Here is a 23287-nt window from a genome sequence, read left to right on the forward strand (position 1 = left end):
TTTTATCAGTTAAACCTTTCGAGGATCAAATTGATGGAATTGTAAAAATGGTAAAATCACAATTTTGGTCCATCAGAAGGGTTTAATTGATAAAATTTTAGACAATTTGAGAATCAAATTAGTTGAACTCGTAAGTGAAAATAATTGCACTTGTAAGTGATTTTACTTGCACTTTTTACTTACAAACTTGCACCAGTTACTTGCACTTATAACACATTTTACTTGCACTAAAGTTTGAGTTATTTACAAAAATACCCCCACGCCGTTTTTTTAAAATTACATTTGATTCGTTGAATCTAGACACATGGATGGTTGTGAGTGGTTCTAATTTATCTCCTGGGCAACCGTTCTCACTTGAGTGTGCCTATATATATATATATATATATATATATATATAGAAGTCTGCTCAAATGTGGGCGGGCCTTCCCGTGTGGTTGGTGCGGCCGCTTGAAATATACACTACTAGTGTTAACAAAATGTGCAAATAGTGTTATGAAAATGCACAACAATGAGAATGCACAAATACACCAAAAATACACACAACACACCCAAAATAATGCACCATAACTCCCCACATCTAATTGTGCATTTCCGAACACTGTGTGGTGCTTTTATTCATACCTTATGGTGCGTTTTTTGGTGATGCGTATCTAATTGTACATACTTGTGTTGTGTATTTCCTAACTTTGTGTTGTGCATATTTGCATACCTAGTGGTGCGGCCGCACTAACCGCAAATTAAGACTCATCTGCACCTGAACTCTACTATATATATTTATTGTAGCACAACATTTTCGATCTGGTTTAATATGAGACGTACAATTTGGGCTCCGACCTACCAAGAAGTTTTTTTTTTTTTTTTTTTTTTTTTTTTTTTGCTTTACCAAGTCAACCTAACACCAAACAATTGCCATTTATTGCGGGCTAGAATCTTCAGTACATCTCCCTATTGGAAGTCAAGTAGTCAACTATTGGCCAAAAACTGTGGGTGAAAAGAGCACTATTGGCTAATCCACTCCATTTTAAGGCAGGGGATGCAATGGTGCACCGCGTTGCTCCGCTTCGTGTATACGAAACTTGGGTACGGTATTAAAGGAGTCCATCCAAACAAGTTAGTAGGTTTCGAGTTTGATTTCTAAATAAGTTAATTTATTAGCTTTATTAGTTTGAGTATATGTCAATTATGAATACCTTAGTCAAATTTATTGCACATTTTTAAAAAGTGGCTCCATGTTTTTTTTTTTTTGCCGCCATTAAATTAAAAAACTAAAAGTATAATTTTTTTTAAAGTACAAATATGTTTTATACTTTCCCAAATATTTTCAGCCCAAAGAATTTAAGCCTCCAACAGAGTGCAAACCTATGACCACCCATTTAGAATGGTAATCGGAATGCCATCATATTACATGGTACTTCTCTTATTTATTAGTGTAGTAATTTCAAGAATAAGATATTTGTTGTAATTTGGCTTCTCAATTAGCTCAGTTCTCGCGTGGTGATTGCCCGGTAATTGCTTAGGATTATATATATGATAATGTAGTGTAGATAAGGCAAAGGAGAAGAAGAAGAACAAGAACACAAGATCACAAAAGCTCAAAATCCACCTTTTATTCATCCATCAACATGTATATATATACAATAGTACAACTCTTCATTTCTCAACATAATGAGGGAGTTGGAAAGTGGCAAATGAAAAGTCTCAAAATAATGGCCATTAGTAATATATTTATAACACTCCCCCTTGGCCATTATTTAATCATATTCATGCCTCGTTAAAAACCTCGCTAGAAAAACCCTTTGGGAAAAACCTAGACGAGGAAAAGAGTACACAAAATATGTTAAACCATTGTGTTGCACCGGTTGCCTCATTAAAAACCTTAGCCTAAGAAAACCAAGTGGGAGAAAAACTTAGCTAAGGGAAAAAGAGTACAACCATAAGCCTTCCCGGCATAATCTTCAAGATTTCTAAGGTCTTCAGGACTATCCATGGCATAATCTTCAAGATTTCTAAGGTCTTCAGGACTATCCATTGCATAATCTTCAAGATTTCTAAGGTCTTCAGGACTATCCATTCAAGTGCACCTATATTAGTTAAGGTCTTCAGGACTATCCATTCAAGTGCACCTATATTAGTTGCCTCATTCAGGACTATCCATTCAAGTGCACCTATATTAGTTGCCTCATTAAAAACTATCCATTCAAGTGCACCTATATTAGTTGCCTCATTAAAAACCTTAGTCTAAGAAAACCCAGTGGGAAAAACTTAGGTAAGGAAAAAAGAGTACAACTATATGCTTTCAGAGCATAATCTTCAGGATTTCAAAAGTCTTCTAGACTTTCCATTCTAGTGTAGCTAGAGGTTGTCGCTCCCCTTGAAGATAACAATCTTCTAAGCCTGCGCATCGCAATTTTATAAACATATTACTCAAAATTGGATGCAGGCAGAGACTTGGTGAACATATCTGCCAGATTGTTCACGGGGGCGAACTTTCTCAACAAGAATTTTACCAATCTTCTGGAGTTCATGTGGATAGTAAAACTTAGGTGCAATATCTTTTGTAAGGTTCTCATCATTAACAAACCTATTACTTGCTTGGACAACACAATCTTTATTTGTCCACATTTGGGACATTGGGGGGGGGGGGTAAAAATATAGCATAACCAGTTTGGGATTTGGCATTATGGGGATCAAAATAAAAGAGCCAGTACCCAAGTAGCTCGCCAAAACCACGTATTGGTTTCTCACATAAATATCATAATCTTTATACCTCAAAGATGCTAGAGGATATGTTAAACATCATTTCAATATTTCATTGTAGAGGGAGCACTAAACGTTGCTAGCAATTTCATCGCAAATTCAACGTTGCTAGCAATTTCATCGCAAATTCAATATCAGGCCTGATGCGAATATGGAACTTCTAGTTCCATAATAGTGCTCCAATAACAACGATAATGGACTTCCAGTCCCAAAATATCCTTATTATCATCTTCGAGTCTAAATAGTCCCTTATCTACTTCAAGAGATTATTGGACTACCGTTAGTGTGATAAATAAATGATACTTATCCATATAAAACATCTTCAAGACATTTTTTCAAGTAGGCTAACTGGTATATAAAACTCTTTCAAAGAGAATCTCAATCTTCAGGTCGAGGCAATACTTGGGTTTCCCAAGTCTTTCATTTCAAAACTCCATCTTTCAGCATGAGCTAATATCACCAAGCTCTTTATGTGCTTCAATAACACATAAACGATCAATATCGACTGAGAAGATAAAATAAATAACTCCATTAGCAATTCTTTAACGAACACATAATGGTACATATTATTTTCATATTCCTTCTTCGGGAGGAAAACACTCAGTCAATAATATTCAAGTCATAAAAAGACTTTAGTAATTTAATGATACATGTTGCGATTTTCACTTTCCTCATTTCAAAAGTATTGAATCCATCAGGGATTTACAGATAAATATTAGCATCTGATGACCCATAAGTTTGCGGTCATGACATTCATCAACTGCATATCTAAATTTACAATTCACTGCCAATGATGTTAATTAGCGGAATGTAATGCCATATGTTGTGGGAGAGTACATTTGATTAAAATCAATTCAGGGTCTCTGCGTAAACCCTTAAGCTGCCAGTCTCGCTTTATATCATACCACCAAATTGTTTGTATTTCTCTTTTGTACAAACACCCATTTGTAACCTGCTGGGTTAACATTAAATGGTGTACATATTATAAAGAGAATACAGTTTTAGTGAGCTGAGTTGTACATGACTTAATTGCTCCTTTATACATTAAAAAATCAGGGCACTACTGGTGCCTAGCTCTGGATCCAGATTCTTATATATTGAGAGCAATTTATAAGGCAATTGTGTTGTCGACAACTATAATATTTTTCATAAAATCTCCCATATATATAAAATTCATGGCAATTTCTAAATCAACCAGACTCTAGCCATTTCCCAGAGATATTTTTATCTGGTTGTTCCGCATCCCCAATATTATTATTTTGGGTGCACTTGTAAATTTATTAGGGGTTTTCGTCTTCTGGACGAATGTCTTCAAGACATACTTCTTTAAGAGATTTCAAGAGTGACGAAATTTTTTACTAGATTTAGCTTTCCGCGGATTCTTGTCTTTTATACCAATATGTCTCCATGCTTCTCGCGTCAAGGAGCATTGGTAAATAAATATATGGTCCAAGTTGGGGAAGATATATGAGACCTAGTCACTCTTCTTATCAGTATATATATATTGGCATATTAGATATCTTCTGAACTTCTAGTTCAGTTTACCTCTTTTGAACTTCTAGTTCAGTCTACCTAATACGTGGGTTTAAATACTGAAGATCTTTTTCATCAATCATTCCATGAAATTTCTCGGCATTCTATAAAATTTGGGCTTTTATCTCCCCCTAATGTCGTGAAACAATCTTCATCAAGTGTGCAGTTAGCGTACCTTATTATATATTGATCCCATATCATGGACTCAAGTATTTAAACAACAGACGGAGGTTTTGATAGCCCTTGGAGGTACGCAATGGTGGTAATATAGTAAAATAAGCCGCACACTATGAACAAAACGCAGACAGGGAAATGTTTGATCTTATACCACGTATTAGGAACTAGGGGGAATAATTATGATATGCAGTGGGTCAGATTCTGATAGCATATAAAACTGATGTCCCCAACAAGAAAATACATAGTTTAAGAATTTTCTTCTACAAAATATGCTTTATATAATATGCACTTGAAGGAATCTGACTCACCAAAAAAAAAAATATTTGCCCAAGGCAACCCATCATTTGGGTCTTTAAAGCCTTTAAAAAATGTACCGCAACATATGAAGTACCCAAAACATATACGCAATCATCTATGATCAAATATGAAAGCATACATATCAAATGATATTATAAGGGTACACAATAATCATAGGAAAACTGGGAAGCTTGTCAAATAAAATAGATCTTCAAGGTCTCTATCCTCAACTTTCCATTAGTTTCACTCACTAGTTAATTTGCTTCGTGCAAATTCACATGATATAATTCACTCCCTCATTTGCTTCAGGCAAATTGATATGATATAATTCATTCATTCGTTTGCTTCGGACAAATTGATATGATATCATTTGCTTCTATATTTCAAGCTAATAACATTTAAATCAATCATATCATGTATGTCATAAGTCAATGATCATTCTTATAAAGGGGTATACCACTCCTTAAATAACACAGAATTGCACTAAGACATATTCATAGGGAGATTCGATATCTTTGCATCTTAAAATTAGTCAAAGAAGGATTATCATAATTTCTTGATAATAGCAATCCTTCCAGGTTTGATATAGGATTTTTGGAACAATTTCAACCTTGAATTAGCAACCAGCCAATTGCATACGAGGGTCACGATTTCATGCATGAGAAAAATTTTCATAAATAAGCATCCAAACTAAGGGAAGTAACTCCGGGAAGTAAAACGAGAAGTAAGATTAGAAAGGTAAGCTTAGAGAGGTAAGCTTAGAGAAGTACACTTCTTAATAGTAAATTTCAAATAGTTAAACCGAGTAGTAAAATCAGCAAAGAAAATNAGATTCTTATATATTGAGAGCAATTTATAAGGCAATTGTGTTGTCGACAACTATAATATTTTTCATAAAATCTCCCATATATATAAAATTCATGGCAATTTCTAAATCAACCAGACTCTAGCCATTTCCCAGAGATATTTTTATCTGGTTGTTCCGCATCCCCAATATTATTATTTTGGGTGCACTTGTAAATTTATTAGGGGTTTTCGTCTTCTGGACGAATGTCTTCAAGACATACTTCTTTAAGAGATTTCAAGAGTGACGAAATTTTTTACTAGATTTAGCTTTCCGCGGATTCTTGTCTTTTATACCAATATGTCTCCATGCTTCTCGCGTCAAGGAGCATTGGTAAATAAATATATGGTCCAAGTTGGGGAAGATATATGAGACCTAGTCACTCTTCTTATCAGTATATATATATTGGCATATTAGATATCTTCTGAACTTCTAGTTCAGTTTACCTCTTTTGAACTTCTAGTTCAGTCTACCTAATACGTGGGTTTAAATACTGAAGATCTTTTTCATCAATCATTCCATGAAATTTCTCGGCATTCTATAAAATTTGGGCTTTTATCTCCCCCTAATGTCGTGAAACAATCTTCATCAAGTGTGCAGTTAGCGTACCTTATTATATATTGATCCCATATCATGGACTCAAGTATTTAAACAACAGACGGAGGTTTTGATAGCCCTTGGAGGTACGCAATGGTGGTAATATAGTAAAATAAGCCGCACACTATGAACAAAACGCAGACAGGGAAATGTTTGATCTTATACCACGTATTAGGAACTAGGGGGAATAATTATGATATGCAGTGGGTCAGATTCTGATAGCATATAAAACTGATGTCCCCAACAAGAAAATACATAGTTTAAGAATTTTCTTCTACAAAATATGCTTTATATAATATGCACTTGAAGGAATCTGACTCACCAAAAAAAAAAATATTTGCCCAAGGCAACCCATCATTTGGGTCTTTAAAGCCTTTAAAAAATGTACCGCAACATATGAAGTACCCAAAACATATACGCAATCATCTATGATCAAATATGAAAGCATACATATCAAATGATATTATAAGGGTACACAATAATCATAGGAAAACTGGGAAGCTTGTCAAATAAAATAGATCTTCAAGGTCTCTATCCTCAACTTTCCATTAGTTTCACTCACTAGTTAATTTGCTTCGTGCAAATTCACATGATATAATTCACTCCCTCATTTGCTTCAGGCAAATTGATATGATATAATTCATTCATTCGTTTGCTTCGGACAAATTGATATGATATCATTTGCTTCTATATTTCAAGCTAATAACATTTAAATCAATCATATCATGTATGTCATAAGTCAATGATCATTCTTATAAAGGGGTATACCACTCCTTAAATAACACAGAATTGCACTAAGACATATTCATAGGGAGATTCGATATCTTTGCATCTTAAAATTAGTCAAAGAAGGATTATCATAATTTCTTGATAATAGCAATCCTTCCAGGTTTGATATAGGATTTTTGGAACAATTTCAACCTTGAATTAGCAACCAGCCAATTGCATACGAGGGTCACGATTTCATGCATGAGAAAAATTTTCATAAATAAGCATCCAAACTAAGGGAAGTAACTCCGGGAAGTAAAACGAGAAGTAAGATTAGAAAGGTAAGCTTAGAGAGGTAAGCTTAGAGAAGTACACTTCTTAATAGTAAATTTCAAATAGTTAAACCGAGTAGTAANTTCAAATAGTTAAACCGAGTAGTAAAATCAGCAAAGAAAATCAGTAAATTTAAATTTCTTTGCACTCGTAAGTATATATATACTTCTCGGACATGCAATAACTTTTCAAATATTGCGGTCACGTATGCTTCAGGCATAAGCTAACTTCTCAAATACTTCAAGCATGAGCTAACTTCTTAGATGCTTCAGGCATAAGCTAACGCCTCATACATGAATATATTTTCATGCATTACTCAAACATTATCATGACACCAATCATTTTTTCATCAATACCTCATCATTTCGTTATCATCATTTATTACAGTATTTGCTTCAAGCAAACTAGAACCAACAAGATGAGCTGAGACTCATTCTTCGATGACAAAATGCTTTGGTGCGCGGCATGTAGGGACCAATGCCCTTCACACCAACATTGAAAGCAAACTTCTGGCTAGAAGTTTGCTTCAATAAGTATATTCGTCATTGATTACCTTGATCACTTTGCTTCTTATTTTTGAGCTCGAAACTCATACCACACCAGTTATAACCTCGACCTCAACCCCTTATAAAGTTGCTCGACTATACAACATTATGTGCTTCAGGCACTAGTGCAAAACCAACAATACATNCTAGAGTACAAGGTTGCTCGCATGAAAAGTATATATAATATTTTCAAATAAGCATTTTTCTGAAACTTCCTGTTTGCAGAGTTTTAATTGCGAGACTATTTTATGCAGAGCTAAATTATAGTCACTTACTGACTTATAATCTTAAAACTCGATATTAAAAGAGCTAGTCAAATTGTGCCTAAAGAAGGACAATTGATGACTATTGGTCGAAATGGTCCTTTAGGGACTTCCAATCAAATACTCATTTTTAAAGTCGCAGTTCAAGTGATGACGTATGAAAATGAGAGCTTTTACCTTCTGGGTATCAGTGCTCTGTGACTTAGCAACAAAAGCTTGTCTCAATTCCTTAGATGCCAAATGTATTCAATATCTAGAGCCCAAGTTTAATAATTGCTTCTACCAAAAGAGAGTTTAATAAAACCACATTTGGAAATGGAGGACATGACTACAAGATCATCATTTTCATGTAACTCTATGAAGCAATGCGTGACAACAATGGGAAAAACCACTATTTTGAATACATGTTAAAACAATGGATGAAGAAACACCATTTTAAAAAAATATGCGTATATGTATCTTAGTATTCTGATGCAAATATAGTAATTCGATACAAACATAATAAGAATTGATTATGCATTCGATAAATTCGATACAAACATAATAAGAATTGATTATGCATTCGATATCCAAAGTCATAGCATAATAAGAATTGATTATGCATTCGATATCCAAAGTCATAGAACATACATGGATAATTATGCATTCGATATCCAAAGTCATAGAACATACATGGATACATATACATACGATATCCAAAGTCATAGAACATACATGGATACATATACATACAATTTGGTATATAACCACATGTATTTACCATTTTCAAGCATCATGGTTCATGTATAGCTTAATTCATATCCATGATTCAGGAGGATAAATCAAGAGAATTTATATTTACAAACCCATGTATTTACCCCAAAACTTTAACCATAGCTTGATGAGGGGTTCATATACTCACAAGTAGTGAACAAACATGGAGTATTATCACACTAATTATCAGAAACACACATATACAAATAATAAAATCAAAAAGGGAGAGTACTCATTTCGCAGACACAAGGATTGGGGGTTCCAATTCATATTGGAAGGCAATATGCACAAACAAAGTCATAGATTTCATAATAAAATGCACAAGACAAGATAGCAAGCATACCATTCACCGAAAATCACGATAGAGACTCGTGCTGATAACGTGTTGTAATTTGGCTTCTCAATTAGCTCAGTTCTCGCGTGGTGATTGCCCGGTAATTGCTTAGGATTATATATATGATAATGTAGTGTAGATAAGGCAAAGGAGAAGAAGAAGAACAAGAACACAAGATCACAAAAGCTCAAAAGCCACCTTTTATTCATCCATCAACATGTATATATATACAATAGTACAACTCTTCATTTCTCAACATAATGAGGGAGTTGGAAAGTGGCAAATGAAAAGTCTCAAAATAATGGCCATTAGTAATATATTTATAACAATATTTTGATTTCTATTACATAATTTTCAAGATTAAACTGGACAAATTATCATTATAGAACAATAATTTTTAATCAAAGCAACTCTTGAAATATAATGAGAGTCATTATTATATTATATATGGTCATAAGAGCTCATAACTTCACATGAACATTTATATGTGAATGATCATAAAAGTTCCATTGCTCTTCTTCAATAAACTCTACAACACTTTTTTTTTTGGTGGAAATAACACTACTAAATCATTCAAACTCTTGATTCTCATAATTTTTCTAGTCCAAGTAGTAAAACTAAATAGTAGAGTAACTTGAACAACTTGAAATGGCACATTAAAATCTGTAATCTTTTTCTTTTAGATTATTACAAAGAAATCCAATCCTATGTACTATATTTACTCTTTACATTTTGATGTGGCCTGTGGGGCGCCGGATAAATCGGGAAATTACATTCTTCGTGACTGATTGTAGTAGCTTTAGTCATAATAATATAGGAATAAGTGTAAAATAGTTTACCGAATAACTATACAGCAAACTGTAATTGGACCATCGAACTCAAAAAATTTCAATTAGATTTTCGAACAACGCAAATTCATGCAATCCAACCTAAAATTACATGTTGACCTGGTAATATGCTTATGTGACAGTTACCAAATTTAAAAATATTTTTTTAAATATTAATAAATTTAAATAAAATATTATTATTTAACAAACAAAAAAAACTACCCCCACCCCTACCTTGAACCCGTCTTCGTCAAATGTTGTTTGAGGCCGGTTTCTGGAGCTCTACGGCTGGAGGGACGTGGGGTTGAAGGTGGAGATCTTCGTGGCGACAGGCGGCGTGAAGATGGTGGAGATTGAGGCAATGGCGGGGCGGTTCTGCCGAAGTTCTACTTCGACGATGTTAACTTGGATGCTTGGAGGAGTTTCTACTTGTTTCGTCAGCAAGTTGCGGTTTCGAAGATGTCGAGGATTATGGTGGAAAAGAAGGGAGCCACTTCGTCTCCGGCTAGAGACAAAGGCTAGGGTAGGGGTTGGGTTTCTTTTTTAATAATTATTTTATTTAAATTTATTAAAATTAAAATTAAAAAATATTTTAAAATTCGGCAACCGCCACGTCAACATATTACTAGGTCAATAGGTTATTGTAGGTTGAATTGCATGAATTTCCGTTGTTTGGAGATGTAATATAGGGCATGTTTGGTTAATGGCAGATCCGCCATTTCAGCATTTTGACCTCAATCAAAACGCTGAAAAAAACCGTTTGGTTAACGGTGGTTTCGAGCAGCGGTTTGCACCAAACCGCCGATTTTGGAAACACTGCATATTGCAGCGTTTCCAAATGGCGTTTTGGGGAAAGATTAATCTTTCCCCAAAACGCCCTTAACATATAATATAAAAAAAATTCAAACTTAGGGTGTGTATTGCAGCGTTTCCAAAATCGGCGATTTGGGTAATCTTTCCCCAAAATGCCCTTAACATATAATAAAAAAAAATTCAAACTTAGGGTGTGTTTGGTTGGTGGGTTTAGGCATAAGGAATGAGTATGAAAGTGATTGCTTGTGTTTGGTTGATAGGTTTTGTGAATGCTACTATGGGTTTTAGAATACCCCATTAATGATAAAACTCATACCCTTATTATATAAGGGTTTCATCTCCCTTCCTCCTTTCTTCCTCAACTATTAATAATTATTCCCATTCCACCCAACTACCAAACATGCTAAATACTTTCACCAAAACCCATTACCATTACCAATTATTTGATAGCCATTCCGATTCCGGTTCCCATGTGCGAACCAAACACACCCTTAAGTTTGCCCACCGAGCGGTGGGCAAACTTTTACGGCGTGTTTGGTTCGTGGAATAGGTCGGGAATGGAATACCATTCCCAGGAATAGACCTATTCCATTGTTTGTTTCGTCATTCTATTCTTGGGAATAGCATTCCCGGGAATGAGCTATTCCCTTTGCAAGGGGAATAGCCATTCCTAGGGGACCCCCTAGTATTAGCTATTCCCAAGTATTTGGGATAACTTTTATACTATAGTACCAAAAATACCCTTTTTATTATATTATAATCCTTATATATAATATTTGTTTATTTAAATATATTTTTTTTATTTATATACTAAAAATGTAATTAATAATAATAATAATACATTTTTTTTTATTTTAAAAAAAAAACTTGTAACTAAAAGCAATTAAGACTCCTTTAAATGAATGAGTTTTTGCTCTTTAAGGCTTCCTCATCTTGTTGTTAATTTCAAAAGAGAAACAATGCTTCTCTTATATAGAGGAGCTCAAATGAGCTCCTCTTCATGAGTTATCAATGTGGGATCAAAAACTTTAATTTGTGTTTTAAAAAATTATTTTATATATAATTTTGTTTTGTATTATTAGTATTATTATTCCTTTTTTCTTATTATTGTTATTAATATTGTTATAATTTTTATTTTATTATTACATAATAATAATGAATAGAAAATGGAAATTGGGAGCAGATAGTGGAGTGAAGGTTCTGGAAACGTGAAAGTGGAAATTGGGAGAAGATAGTGGACTAGCAACGAATATAATTCAAAAATAAAAATAAAAAAGAGCAAGGAATATTTTTCTGGTTTTTTTTTTTTGAAAACATATAATTATGTGTCTTAATCCATTAACTTATTTAGTTTAGTGATACTAATTATATTAAGTTGGTTAACATATGTTCATATTAATATTAAGAGTTTATACTTTACAGTAATAGTTAACCTATTACAAATAGGATTATGGTGGACAAAAATATTATTAATATTAATATTAATATTTAATATGTATAATATTTTAAATAAATTAAAATATGACCCTTTTGTTTACGATGGACACAAGAAATTCAAATATTATCTTACCTGGTACACATTACACTATTATAATAATGTAAAGAACAATGTGTAAATTGGTAGAATAATCTATTATCATTTTCAAATAATAAGACTTTTCTACAGAAATAATATAACTCTTTTGGTACAATCTCAATTTTACAAAATATATTTACATGTAAGTTTCAACAAGTAACTTCTACTAAAAAACTAAAATGTTAAAATTACTTAACTTATTACTATATAAGTAACATCCGTGCAACGCACGGATATAATACTAGTATTATTAATAATAACATGAATGTCCTTATTATTATTATTATTATTATTATTATTATTATTATTATTATTACATATTTTATAGGGGTATTTTTGTCTTTTAAAACATATTTCATTTCTATTTCTTAAACCAACCAAACACTGTAATATAATTCTAAAGTTCATTCCTTTCGCGAACCAAACAATAGAATACAATTCCTATTCTATTCCTTGCCTATTCCATTCCTTATGGAATAGCATTCCTATTACCTCAAAATTCATTCCGTGAACCAAACATGTTGTTAAAGAGTTGGAGCCTTGAGGCTCCTATAATAGGAACCTCAAGGCTCCATTCCCCACTTATCCCACCTACGTGAGATAAGTGGGGAAACAAAATCACAAAAGGGGAGCCACTGTGCGGGCTCCCCTTTTGTTTTCTTTTTTCTTTTAATTTGTAAAACATTATTATTGTTATTATATTATTATTATTATTATTGTTGTTTATATATATATATATATATATTATTTATTTATTTGTGTATACCCTTTTGGTCATTTTATATGTTAACCGCTAATCTAAACAGCTAACTTTACCAAACATCTTTTTACAAACCGCTAATACAATTCGCTGGTCAAACTCGCTAATACAATCCGCTATTTGATAATCGCTAACCCAATCCGCTACTGCTAACTGCTAACCGCTGATAACCAAACAAGCCCGTAGTTTTTTGAATTCGATGGCTTGATGATAGTTTACTGTGTAATTCGATGGCCTATTTGACCTTTATTTCTATAATATATTACTCCGTATGTTATATTCAGTTTAATGAAAGCTAGAACTCTTGACAATAGATGTAATAATTTATGGACCCATAAAAAAGTACTTTTTATTCGTCAGTAGTTGTGATGGATACACGGAAAGGGTATTCGGTCGGCGTATCGAGTTAGTCGGGTGGAAGAGGTAGTCACCCTATTGATCAGATGCGAGATGAAGATTTAAATAGGCGCCCCCAAAGATCTTGGAAGATCCGACACCATATTTGTTGAACATATAAATATAAACATAAATGTTCCCTCAGATTATTAGGTTAGACTTTTAGTTAAGATGGAATACATGCTTTAATTTGGTATACAAGACAAGTCATGGGTAAGTAGCAAAAATGTAATCGGCATGCACAAGTGAGGAAAGAATTCCAAACTTGATTTAGGGAAGCTATCGTTAAGTTTGTCAACCTTTTCCTATCCTTTCTTTGAGTTAACCGTCTGTGTATAAATACCTCTGGGGCCACATTGTAGAGGGTTCAATTTTCTTGCTAGCGATAAAATTGTTTATGTGCTATTTTTGCATTATTTACCGTAGTGTTGACCGACCAACAGGCTACGTAACTCATAGTCATAAAATCAACAAGTTGATAATTTTGGTGTACATTTAATCCCTTAATTATTCATGCGATGTATTTTATTTCTAAGTTCATAATGAATTGATGGATTTTGTTGCGAAACTTTTTATTAAAACTCTATTGTCAATGAGCAAATCTGTGATTTCCCTAAAGTAGTAAGATAAGTTATCATTTTGAGTATTGAAACAGAAGTTAATGAGATGGATAAGATAAGCAATGAGCCTGTGAAGATAGTGTATCGATAGTTCCAAGTGTTGTTTCAATTTACAAAATAAAATATAATGCATGCTAGCTAAAAAATGATATTTGATTTGAATGGAAGTATTGAATGAAAATCAAAATATATACTACATACACTGATACACAAATATCAATATGTCATAGCCAGTAGGGAGGTGATGAGAATGAAAGAAATTAGGTATTGAGAATGTGTTGGATGCGATGCGTAACCTGGAGCATGGAAGGGCGAGTGTTTGGGTGGTGAGCGGTGCAAGAAATGGCAAGCTGCAAAAGCTGAATAATTTGGTCCCCAGCCCCAGGGTTTTGGCCTTCTTCAACCATTATCTGGGGATCAAACACTTCAATCATCCATCTCTCCTCACCCACGGATTGCACCCATCGTGGCAACTCAATTCCCTCTTCGCTACCCTCTTTACCGGTCAGAAGTTGGAGCAGTACAACTCCGAAGCTGTACACGTCGGCTTTCTGGGAGGCAGAAGAGGGTTTTCGTTCACCTGCAATTTCCGGTGCACAGTAGCCGCTGTGGTTCGTTTTGGGTGGCGGCGTAGACGCGGCGAGTTGAAGCAGGCCGAAGTCGGATAGGCGAGCAACGTTGGAGTGTGTGAGTAGGATGTTGGAGGCGTGGAGGTTGCCGTGGACGACTTTGGGGCCGCGGGAGTGGAGGTATTCAATTCCTCGAGCGGCGGTTATGGCGATCTTCCCCCTGGCTGCCCATGTTAGCGCTTTCCTGTACCCACCTCTGCTCCCTACACATAACACAATAATATATGTTTACTTTCCAGGACGCCCCTAAAAGACAAAGTTCATCAATTGATAGTTAGGAGATTATTGGATGGAGGCGGATGAAGGGCTTAGTCTAGCACCTTATCATTTCAGAACTGTGATGATTTGTATAAGTGATAAGTGTTTGATTCCAACCAGTGGTATCCTAGTAAGGTCGCTCCGCAGTTAAGATTAACAACTGTTGGGAAGAAGAATGATTGGGCAAGGCCGGTGAAGGGTTAAGTCCAACACCCTACCTACTATAGCTTTTGGCCTAATGGAATTGTTGGGCGTACGTTGGGCGAGTGTCAAAGTTCAGCACCTTGCCACTCGAAAATGTAATAATGATCTATAAAGAAATAAAGTTGAGCATTCGTTGCCAAAGACATTGTAGTCTAGTGGCACCCGGTTGCACCCCAAATTGAAGATACTTACATTATAACAGAGACAATAGTACTAAAAAAAAATTGTGCAACAGGTGGTGCGAGGAAGAATGATTAGACGGAGGCTGGTGAAAGACCAAGCGTTGCTTACTATAGCATTTGGAGTAGTGGAACAAAAACCAACTCAAATAACACACTATACTTGTAGTGTGTATCATGATGATTAATGTTCAAATATACAATATCCAAAGCCTTACCTTGCAATGCCTCAGACAGGCTGATGGGCATGGGATCATAAACCACAAGTCTCTCATGTTTGCCATAAAAATATCCCAAAAGATGCACCAAATTCTCATGCCTATAACTTCCCAAAACCTCAATCTTCTCCCTAAATTCCTTTTCACCTAAACCAACATTTTTCAATCTCTTCACAATCACCTCACCCCCTCCATCCAAATATGCTCTGTAAGTAGTCCCAGCACTCCCCTTCCCCAACACCTCAGCTGAGGCCTTCAACAGCTCCTCCAAACTGAAATTTTCATTATTTTCTTCAAAGAACACAATGCCTTCATTCCCCTCTTTCTTGACCACTCCCCTATTGGAAAACCCGTTATCTAATTCGCGGTTATCTGTGGCCAAAACGGGATATGGCTTCTCCGGCGACATCGGCACCTGAGCGGAAATTCTCCTACCTCTGCGATTTCTCCACAAAATAAAGAGAGCTAAAACGACTAACAGTGCTCCGATAACGGTGCCGATCGCAATTCCGGCGATCGCCCCGGCGGAGAGTTTATCTCCGTCGCCGTTATCGTTAGGGCAAGAATCAAGTGGGCCCCCGCAGAGTGAATTTCCCGCATACGATGATTCATTCGGAAATCTTGAGTAACTCACCGGTACCGGACCTGTTAATCTGTTGAAAGAGACGTTGAAATCGCGAAGATGGGAAAGGCTTTCCAAATCAGGAAGTGTTCCGTTGAACTGGTTTTCCTCCAACCGCAAAAATCTCAGTTTCGTCAACTTGTTAAAATTCACCGGAATCTCGCCGGAAAAGTTGTTTCCGTCTAAGTGAAGCTTAAGCAGTTCAGTGCACGAATCCAAATCAGAAGGTAGAGACCCCGAGAGAGAATTACGACGGAGGCTAAGTGCACGGAGCTCCGTTAGGTTTCCGATAGTATTTAACGGGATTTGACCGGAGAGGCCATCCCCGGGAAGGCGGAGCTCGATCACACTGCTGTTTGAGCTATCGCACTTGATCCCTTCCCATGAACAGGGGTTAGGACTAGAGGTGTTCCACCGGAGTGTACGGCCTCTCACAGCGGCTTGGAGGCGGAGCAGGGCGGCAGTGTTCGCCGCCAGGTCGGAGAAAACGGTGGGGAATAAAAGTAAGAGGAAAAACAGAGCACCGCAGGAGCCCATTTTGTGTGTGAAAGCAAAATAAAATTATATTTCTGTGATTTTCAAAAAAATATATATATATTTCTGTGCATATTTAGAATGAATTGAAGGGCAAGTTGAGAGTCAATGGTCACATTTTTGTGGTCATTCTTCCCCTAACATATAAGTGGACTGACTCATTCCTGGATGAAGCATGCATTGACCCAAGGGCGCGTCTAAGAGATTTTATTTAATTTTTTTTTTTTGAGATGTTTGTTTCTCTAAATCTTTAAATTTTGATAATTTATTACAAAATATTTATATTTTATGAAATATATTTAATTATGCATAATAATTACAGTATATTCAAACTTTTGACGAATTAATATCACATATTTATATTTTTTTAATGATTATAATTTTCAATCCAAGATAATGTATAACCTAACCCGATTTTTTAAAAAAAAAAAATTGGCACACAAAATTATTTTAAAAATTATATCATTTTAAAAAATTATATAATATATCAATCCATTTACTTTATACAACTAAACATTCAAAATTAAACTCTGAAAAAAAATGCTATACATATATAAAATTGCGTTTTAATATTATAGCCATTGATTAATATTTAAATCGAGATTCAAATTATTCTTTACATGAGATATTGTCGGTTATTGACCTGTATGTATGTGCTATAATTAAGCACTTAACAACAATGATTAAGGTGATTATGAAAATCGCTGTAAAAGACGATAAAGATTTGTTGGCTGACCAAGGGGGTTGTTCTATAGGTGTATTATGTATCAAAGGATGGAGAATTCAAATTTTAACAAGTATTGAAAAGTTAAATGGATAACATAATGGTGACAACCTAGTCCGATGATACCCGTGGCTGGTAAATACCATAATCCTAGTTCCTAAATTCATATTACCTCACCCGTGGATGCGGATATTTGGTATATCGTTGATCACTTCGCTCAAAATGGTGATGATGGTCCATACTATCTTGATCGCACTAATGGTTATTTGGTGCCTTGTTGGGCACTAGCTCAAAATGGTGTTGGTGGTCCAAACCACCGCGCAATTGTTGGTGGTTTGCAATAGCCTAGTTCGGGCACACGATGGCTAATAAATACCATAATTCAAGTACACGTTGTCCACTTACTCAAAGTAGTGATGGCGATTCAAATCGTCGCATTCATGGTAGTGGTTAACTAGTGCAGTGTTGGCCATTGGCTCATAGTGGCATTGATGATACATACCATGATACCATTATCTTTCATGGTTTTGTATTATGTTATTTCTACACTAGTGGTTTTGGCCTATGTGCCTCTTGCTATATCTTTTCTTTATTCTTGGATTGGGCATGTGTGCCGTTGTTTTTACATTAGGCATGTGCACTGCTTTTGCTATTGTGCGAGTGTTTATGTTTACTTTTTTTTTGGCTTTTGTGCCTTCTTTTGTTACGGCATTTGTGTTGCCTTATAAATTGCTTGAACTTTGGGTCGCTTTTTGAAAATTTGGATAACTCCGAAAACAATCATTATGCTGCCAAAATTTTAGCAGAGTGGGGGCTCTTTGGGACAAATTTTCATGCAACTTTTGTAGTGTGGTGTTTGCGTTTGTGGCTATTTAGTGGTTGCGATGTTGGCAGCACCTTGAGTTTTTTCTTTTTGCTTGTTGCTTAGGTTACGTGTATATTAGGCCTAGTAGCTCATTCGTATTTTGCTTAAGTGTTAGCCCTTCTTTGTGTTCGACGCTTCGATGTTTTGGGACTTGAGGGCTACCCTCCTTGACTTTGTATTTCTTAATTTTTGATTAAAAAAAATACAACATAATGGTGTAAAATCTAGCTTCCTTCTCAAATCCTCTCCCACTCTCTTTATACTTGTTGGTGGTTGCTACCATTTTCCTTCAACGAATGGGAGTGAAAGTTGAGCAAGATAAAAAATCTTCCTCGGGTTGTCGTTCTCAAAGGATGGCATGTGGGAATCGAACAATGTGTTGTTAATCACAAGCGTACAATGGCCACAATAAGCTAGATCTCAAAGCTTGGAGAAGGAACATGAGTGAAGTAGAGAGCAATAGTAACAAACATGTAAAAGGAAGCAATGTAAAAGAGAGCAAAGTAAGCAATCAAACAAATAGACAATCAAAGGGGGAAGGGGACTTGGGTTAAGCTTTCCTGGCTTAGGTGCAATGTAAAGTCCTAGGTAGGAAGTAGGTTATGCACTAATTGTGATTTTTGGAAGATGTTATCCATTACAAATGTCGAACACCAGATTCCTTAGCCTATTAAATAATAGATGTGCACTCTTTGGTACCATGCAGTTATCCACAAGTGTCACAATATAAAACAAGGGTCATACACGGATTCATACCTTGAGATTGCTTGCCTATCTTTTCAATTTTAGCTTGCAACCTCTTAATCTCAAGTTCAATTGCTTCAACCTTAACATCACCTGCCTCACTCTTGGAGACTTCATACATATCAACCCTATGGCCCCTCTTGTTGTACAAAAATGATGTATTGACCGATATGGTTTCAATCAACTCTTCGGCTTTATCCGGGGGTGATGAAACAAATGCACATTTTGAGGAGGAATCCAACAACATCTTGCTTTCATCATTAAGCCCTCCATAGAAAGAGTTTATAATATCTTAAGGATGTAGAAGATCGGGACGGGGTGGGGGCATTGTCTCTTCAAAGTACTCTTAAACTGTCTCCACGCTTCTCCCAAAGATTCCATTGACCCTTGTTTAAAATCTTGAACTTGTTTGCGAATCTTCAAGGTCTTCGTCAATATAAAGATGTCATTCATAAATTCTTTATGGAGCTGATTCCACGACTGAAAGTGCTTATTATTGTGTGAATCCAACCACTAACTACCTCACCAATAACCGAGAACGGAAGTAGCTTAAGACACACCACCTCATTGGAAACTCCGTTTTGGCGATACATCCCACAAGACTGGATGAATCTAGTGATATGCATATGGGGATCCTCCGATAGTGATCCACTAAAGGGTGAGTTTTGCACCAATGTAATGACCGCCGACCTTATCTCAATGTTATTAGCTTCAATATGTGGAAGGAAGATGGAATTGTGCATTGGAAATTCAAGAGTCATGTACTCCGCAATAGCCCTTAGCTAGTTTTCCCCTCCTTGAGCATAAGTTTCTCCACCCTCCGAGGCATCATAGAAATTGCCCCTTCTTGGTTGAGGTGGTTGCCTTGGTGGTCCATTGAAGTGGCATTTCTTCCTCAAAGGGGACATGTTTTGGGAAGAGGGGTGGTTCTTCATAAGCATCTTCATACCCTCGTTGATTCATGGGTGGTGATGGAGGTTTAGAGTTAGCTCTCTTTGACCTCTCTTCTTGGAGATTTGAACTAGTGGATGCCATTTCTTCTTGTACTTCTTGGTGTGGCGGAGTTTTTTCGCTTCTTCTCATTATATGAGCGTTGATCTCCAAATCGAGTCGGATTAGGCCTTGAGTACCTTTGCACCTTGCATGCATTCAACCTACAAACTTCCAAAAACAAGAAAGTGTTGTACAATTAAAAAGGTTGCCTCACAAGTATGCAATGGTTCGCATCCAAAGTAACAAAACCAAATTGAAAAACTAAGCAAAGTAAAGCAATTGACAAATTAAAACAAAGAAATTGGCAATGCTAAGCATATGGAAAAGTAAATGAAATCACAAGCAAGTAAAGTAAATTGAGAGCATAAATGACCTAATCTTCCAAGTACTTACACAAACGCATGTAAACCAATGACAATCACATCATTCAATATTGTTTACTATTCCCGGCAACAACGTCATTTGACAAGTTGAAGTTTAGCGGTGGATGGAAAGAAGGTTGAGTAACATGAAATCTTCCTCGGGTTGTCGTTCTCAAAGGATGGCACGTACGTGGGAATAGAACAGTGTGGGAATAGAACATGGGAATCACCCTACAATTATAGTCGTTAGACACAAACAATCACACACTTTAAAAGCTTCCGAGTTCCGCCTCTCGGCGTAAGGTAGGAATTGCAAGTGAAGTAGGCTATATTGTAGTCCCAATCGCTTGACAACTACACGCCTTCTAGACCTCTTGTAAGGTCGGGCCTTACCACACAAGAGTCTATACAAGAATCTACCTCCAACAATTAGTTTGGAGTTTTTATCTCAGTTTAAAATTTTTTTTTTTAAATCCAATTGAGGTTAAGGATGTTTGTTGTTGTCACTACCTTTCACACTTTTTGTGTCTAACGACTGTAATTGCTTGTCTATTATTTTTATATTTTGTTTTTTTTTTTACAAAAATGTAAGCCTTATAAAGTGTATAATGTGTAGATCTTAAATAGACTCAAAGCTTATTTAATGCCTACCATAGAGTATCTTTAAGAACCTACACATTAATCATGCCTTTAAAAAGGCTTCAAACCATGCTATGCTTACTGTAGGCTCAGGCTTGAGCCTAATAATAAGCCTACATACAAGCTCATGCCTCAAGTTCTCAAGTTAAATATTAAAATTTGTCACAGTGTAAAAAATGCGACACAAGATGCCAAGTCATTCATATTACTGGTTTTACCTGAAAGTAATAGCCTAAAAATGTTATATGGACAAATTTATAAAATTAAATGGTTTAATTACACACTTTATTTTATTCGATAGCCCAATTGCATAAACCCTAATAGTTCAATGGCCTATTTGACGTTTTTTCCTTTTTAATTTTTTTGTTTGAAATACAATCAGTACAAAAATGAGAAATGCAAGTACGACTTGCGTTTCTTGTATGTATTATTGTACAGGAGAAATGCAAGTGCCACTTGTGTTTGTCGTATGGCATACAACAATTTGTCAAAAAAAAACTTTAAAATAAAAATTTGTCGAGTAGTAATTATAGAATACTTGGTTGAGTGATTACAGAATACTTGGACACCGCCGCCACCCACTTCCACTCATTCCCCTTTATAGTGGAATCTGTCATGCTGACGACCTCTCCTTCTGCCAGGCTCTCCACTACCACCACTCCCCTTCACAGTGATTCCTCATACCTTGTTAAATCCCTCCTCATAGATCTTAAAAATATTACAAAAATAACTCCAACCAAGAAGAAGATAACCATCAATGAGTTAAGAATTGAGAAATAGTGAACACGATCACCTTCCATCAAGAGATATGCATCCCATCGAGATGGCCATCTAATGTTGCTTTTAAAAGCACAAGCACAAGCACATATCACCTTCCATCTAATGTCGAGATGAACAAAGAAGCTCAGCCACAGATGAGTGAAGCACAAAGCTTTAAATTATTTGTTTTTGATAAACACAAGTGCGAATTACGTTTGTCGTATGCATACAATAGACACAAGTCACACTTGCCTTTGTCCTATACAAGAATATATACGAGAAATACAAGTCGTACTTGCGTTTCTCATTTTTGTACTAATTGTTGTATTTCAAACGGGAAAAAATGTTAGAAAATTTGACAACCTGAAGTGGGACTTGCGTTTTTCTACTAGGAACTCAAGTCCAAACAAATTTTTTCTTCTTTTGTCTAAATTTTAAAAGTTGCCCATTGTTGCCCGTTCCTCATAAAATTTGTCCATTTCAATCAAAACCCCACATTAGAAGGGGTTAAGTGCAATAGCAGAAACAATAGTGTGATTGAGCTATGCCTTCCCAAGGATGACATCTTTGGTAAAATACTCAAGTTGTACTTGCATTTGTTGTATTCAAGGCAAATTTTTTTTTTTAAATTTGACACTCTCAAATTGAACTTGCGTTTACGATCATAAACTCAAGTCCCCAACCACATTTTTCTTATTTTGTTCAAATTTTAAAAGTTCTTCATTATCCATTCCTCATAAAATTTGTTAATTAACACCAAAAAAAAAAACTCAATTTCAATAAATAAATTTAAAAAAAAAACCTCTAATAACCGATGCTGTCCATATCTATATCTATTTCGTGAACAGTGTTTTTATTTTTTATTTTTCCTTTTGAATGGGTCCTCGTTCAGTCACTTGAACTTTCGCTAAAAGCCTAAACCCATTAAAACCAGGGTCTATTTGCCGGTCAAGAGGCAATGGAAAGTGGTTTCCCAAATAGTGACGGAACTGAGAAGCTTACAAAATCAGGAAAAGAGACTTTGGAAAAGGCTTGTTCTCCTGTGTAAAAAGCCTGCGGATTAGGCTTCTTCTATTTTTCTTTTTCTTTTTTTTTAAAAAACAGTGTCATTAAATACGGTAGGTGTGAACTTGTACACCTACCGTATTTAATTTAAAACAATACTTTTAATACTCCAACCACTCTCCTCTCTACCCCACTTCCTCCCCCAAATCTCCAATCTTCCGATTCTCTTCACCCACTCACTTTCAAACCTTTTTTTTTTCTACAAATTTTGTGGTCCTTCTCAAGTCCCTTTCATCCTTTTTGCTTGTGGTCCCAAATTTTCAAATATTGTTTGACTATTAGTGTGAATCTTGTGTGGGCTTGAGACGAACGGCGGCGGTTATCCAGAGAAGCCGGTAAGAACTAATACATTTTTATTT

The 23287-nt window shown here is 35.5% G+C and overlaps 1 protein-coding gene across 1 annotated transcript; it reads right to left on the reverse strand.

The window, feature by feature from the left end:
• Positions 1–14189: 14189 nt before the first annotated feature.
• LOC116014847 (probable inactive receptor kinase RLK902) lies at positions 14190–16798 on the reverse strand. Its single transcript, XM_031254804.1, has 2 exons — positions 15622–16798; positions 14190–14965 (listed from the first exon to the last, which is right to left on the reverse strand). The coding sequence occupies exons 1-2, from the start codon at positions 16778–16780 to the stop codon at positions 14394–14396; spliced, it is 1731 nt and encodes a 576-aa protein (XP_031110664.1). The 5' UTR covers positions 16781–16798; the 3' UTR covers positions 14190–14393.
• Between the last annotated feature and the right edge of the window lie 6489 nt (positions 16799–23287).

This window comes from Ipomoea triloba, chromosome 4 (genome assembly GCF_003576645.1).
Source record: "Ipomoea triloba cultivar NCNSP0323 chromosome 4, ASM357664v1".
NCBI classification, from domain to species: Eukaryota; Viridiplantae; Streptophyta; class Magnoliopsida; order Solanales; family Convolvulaceae; genus Ipomoea; species Ipomoea triloba.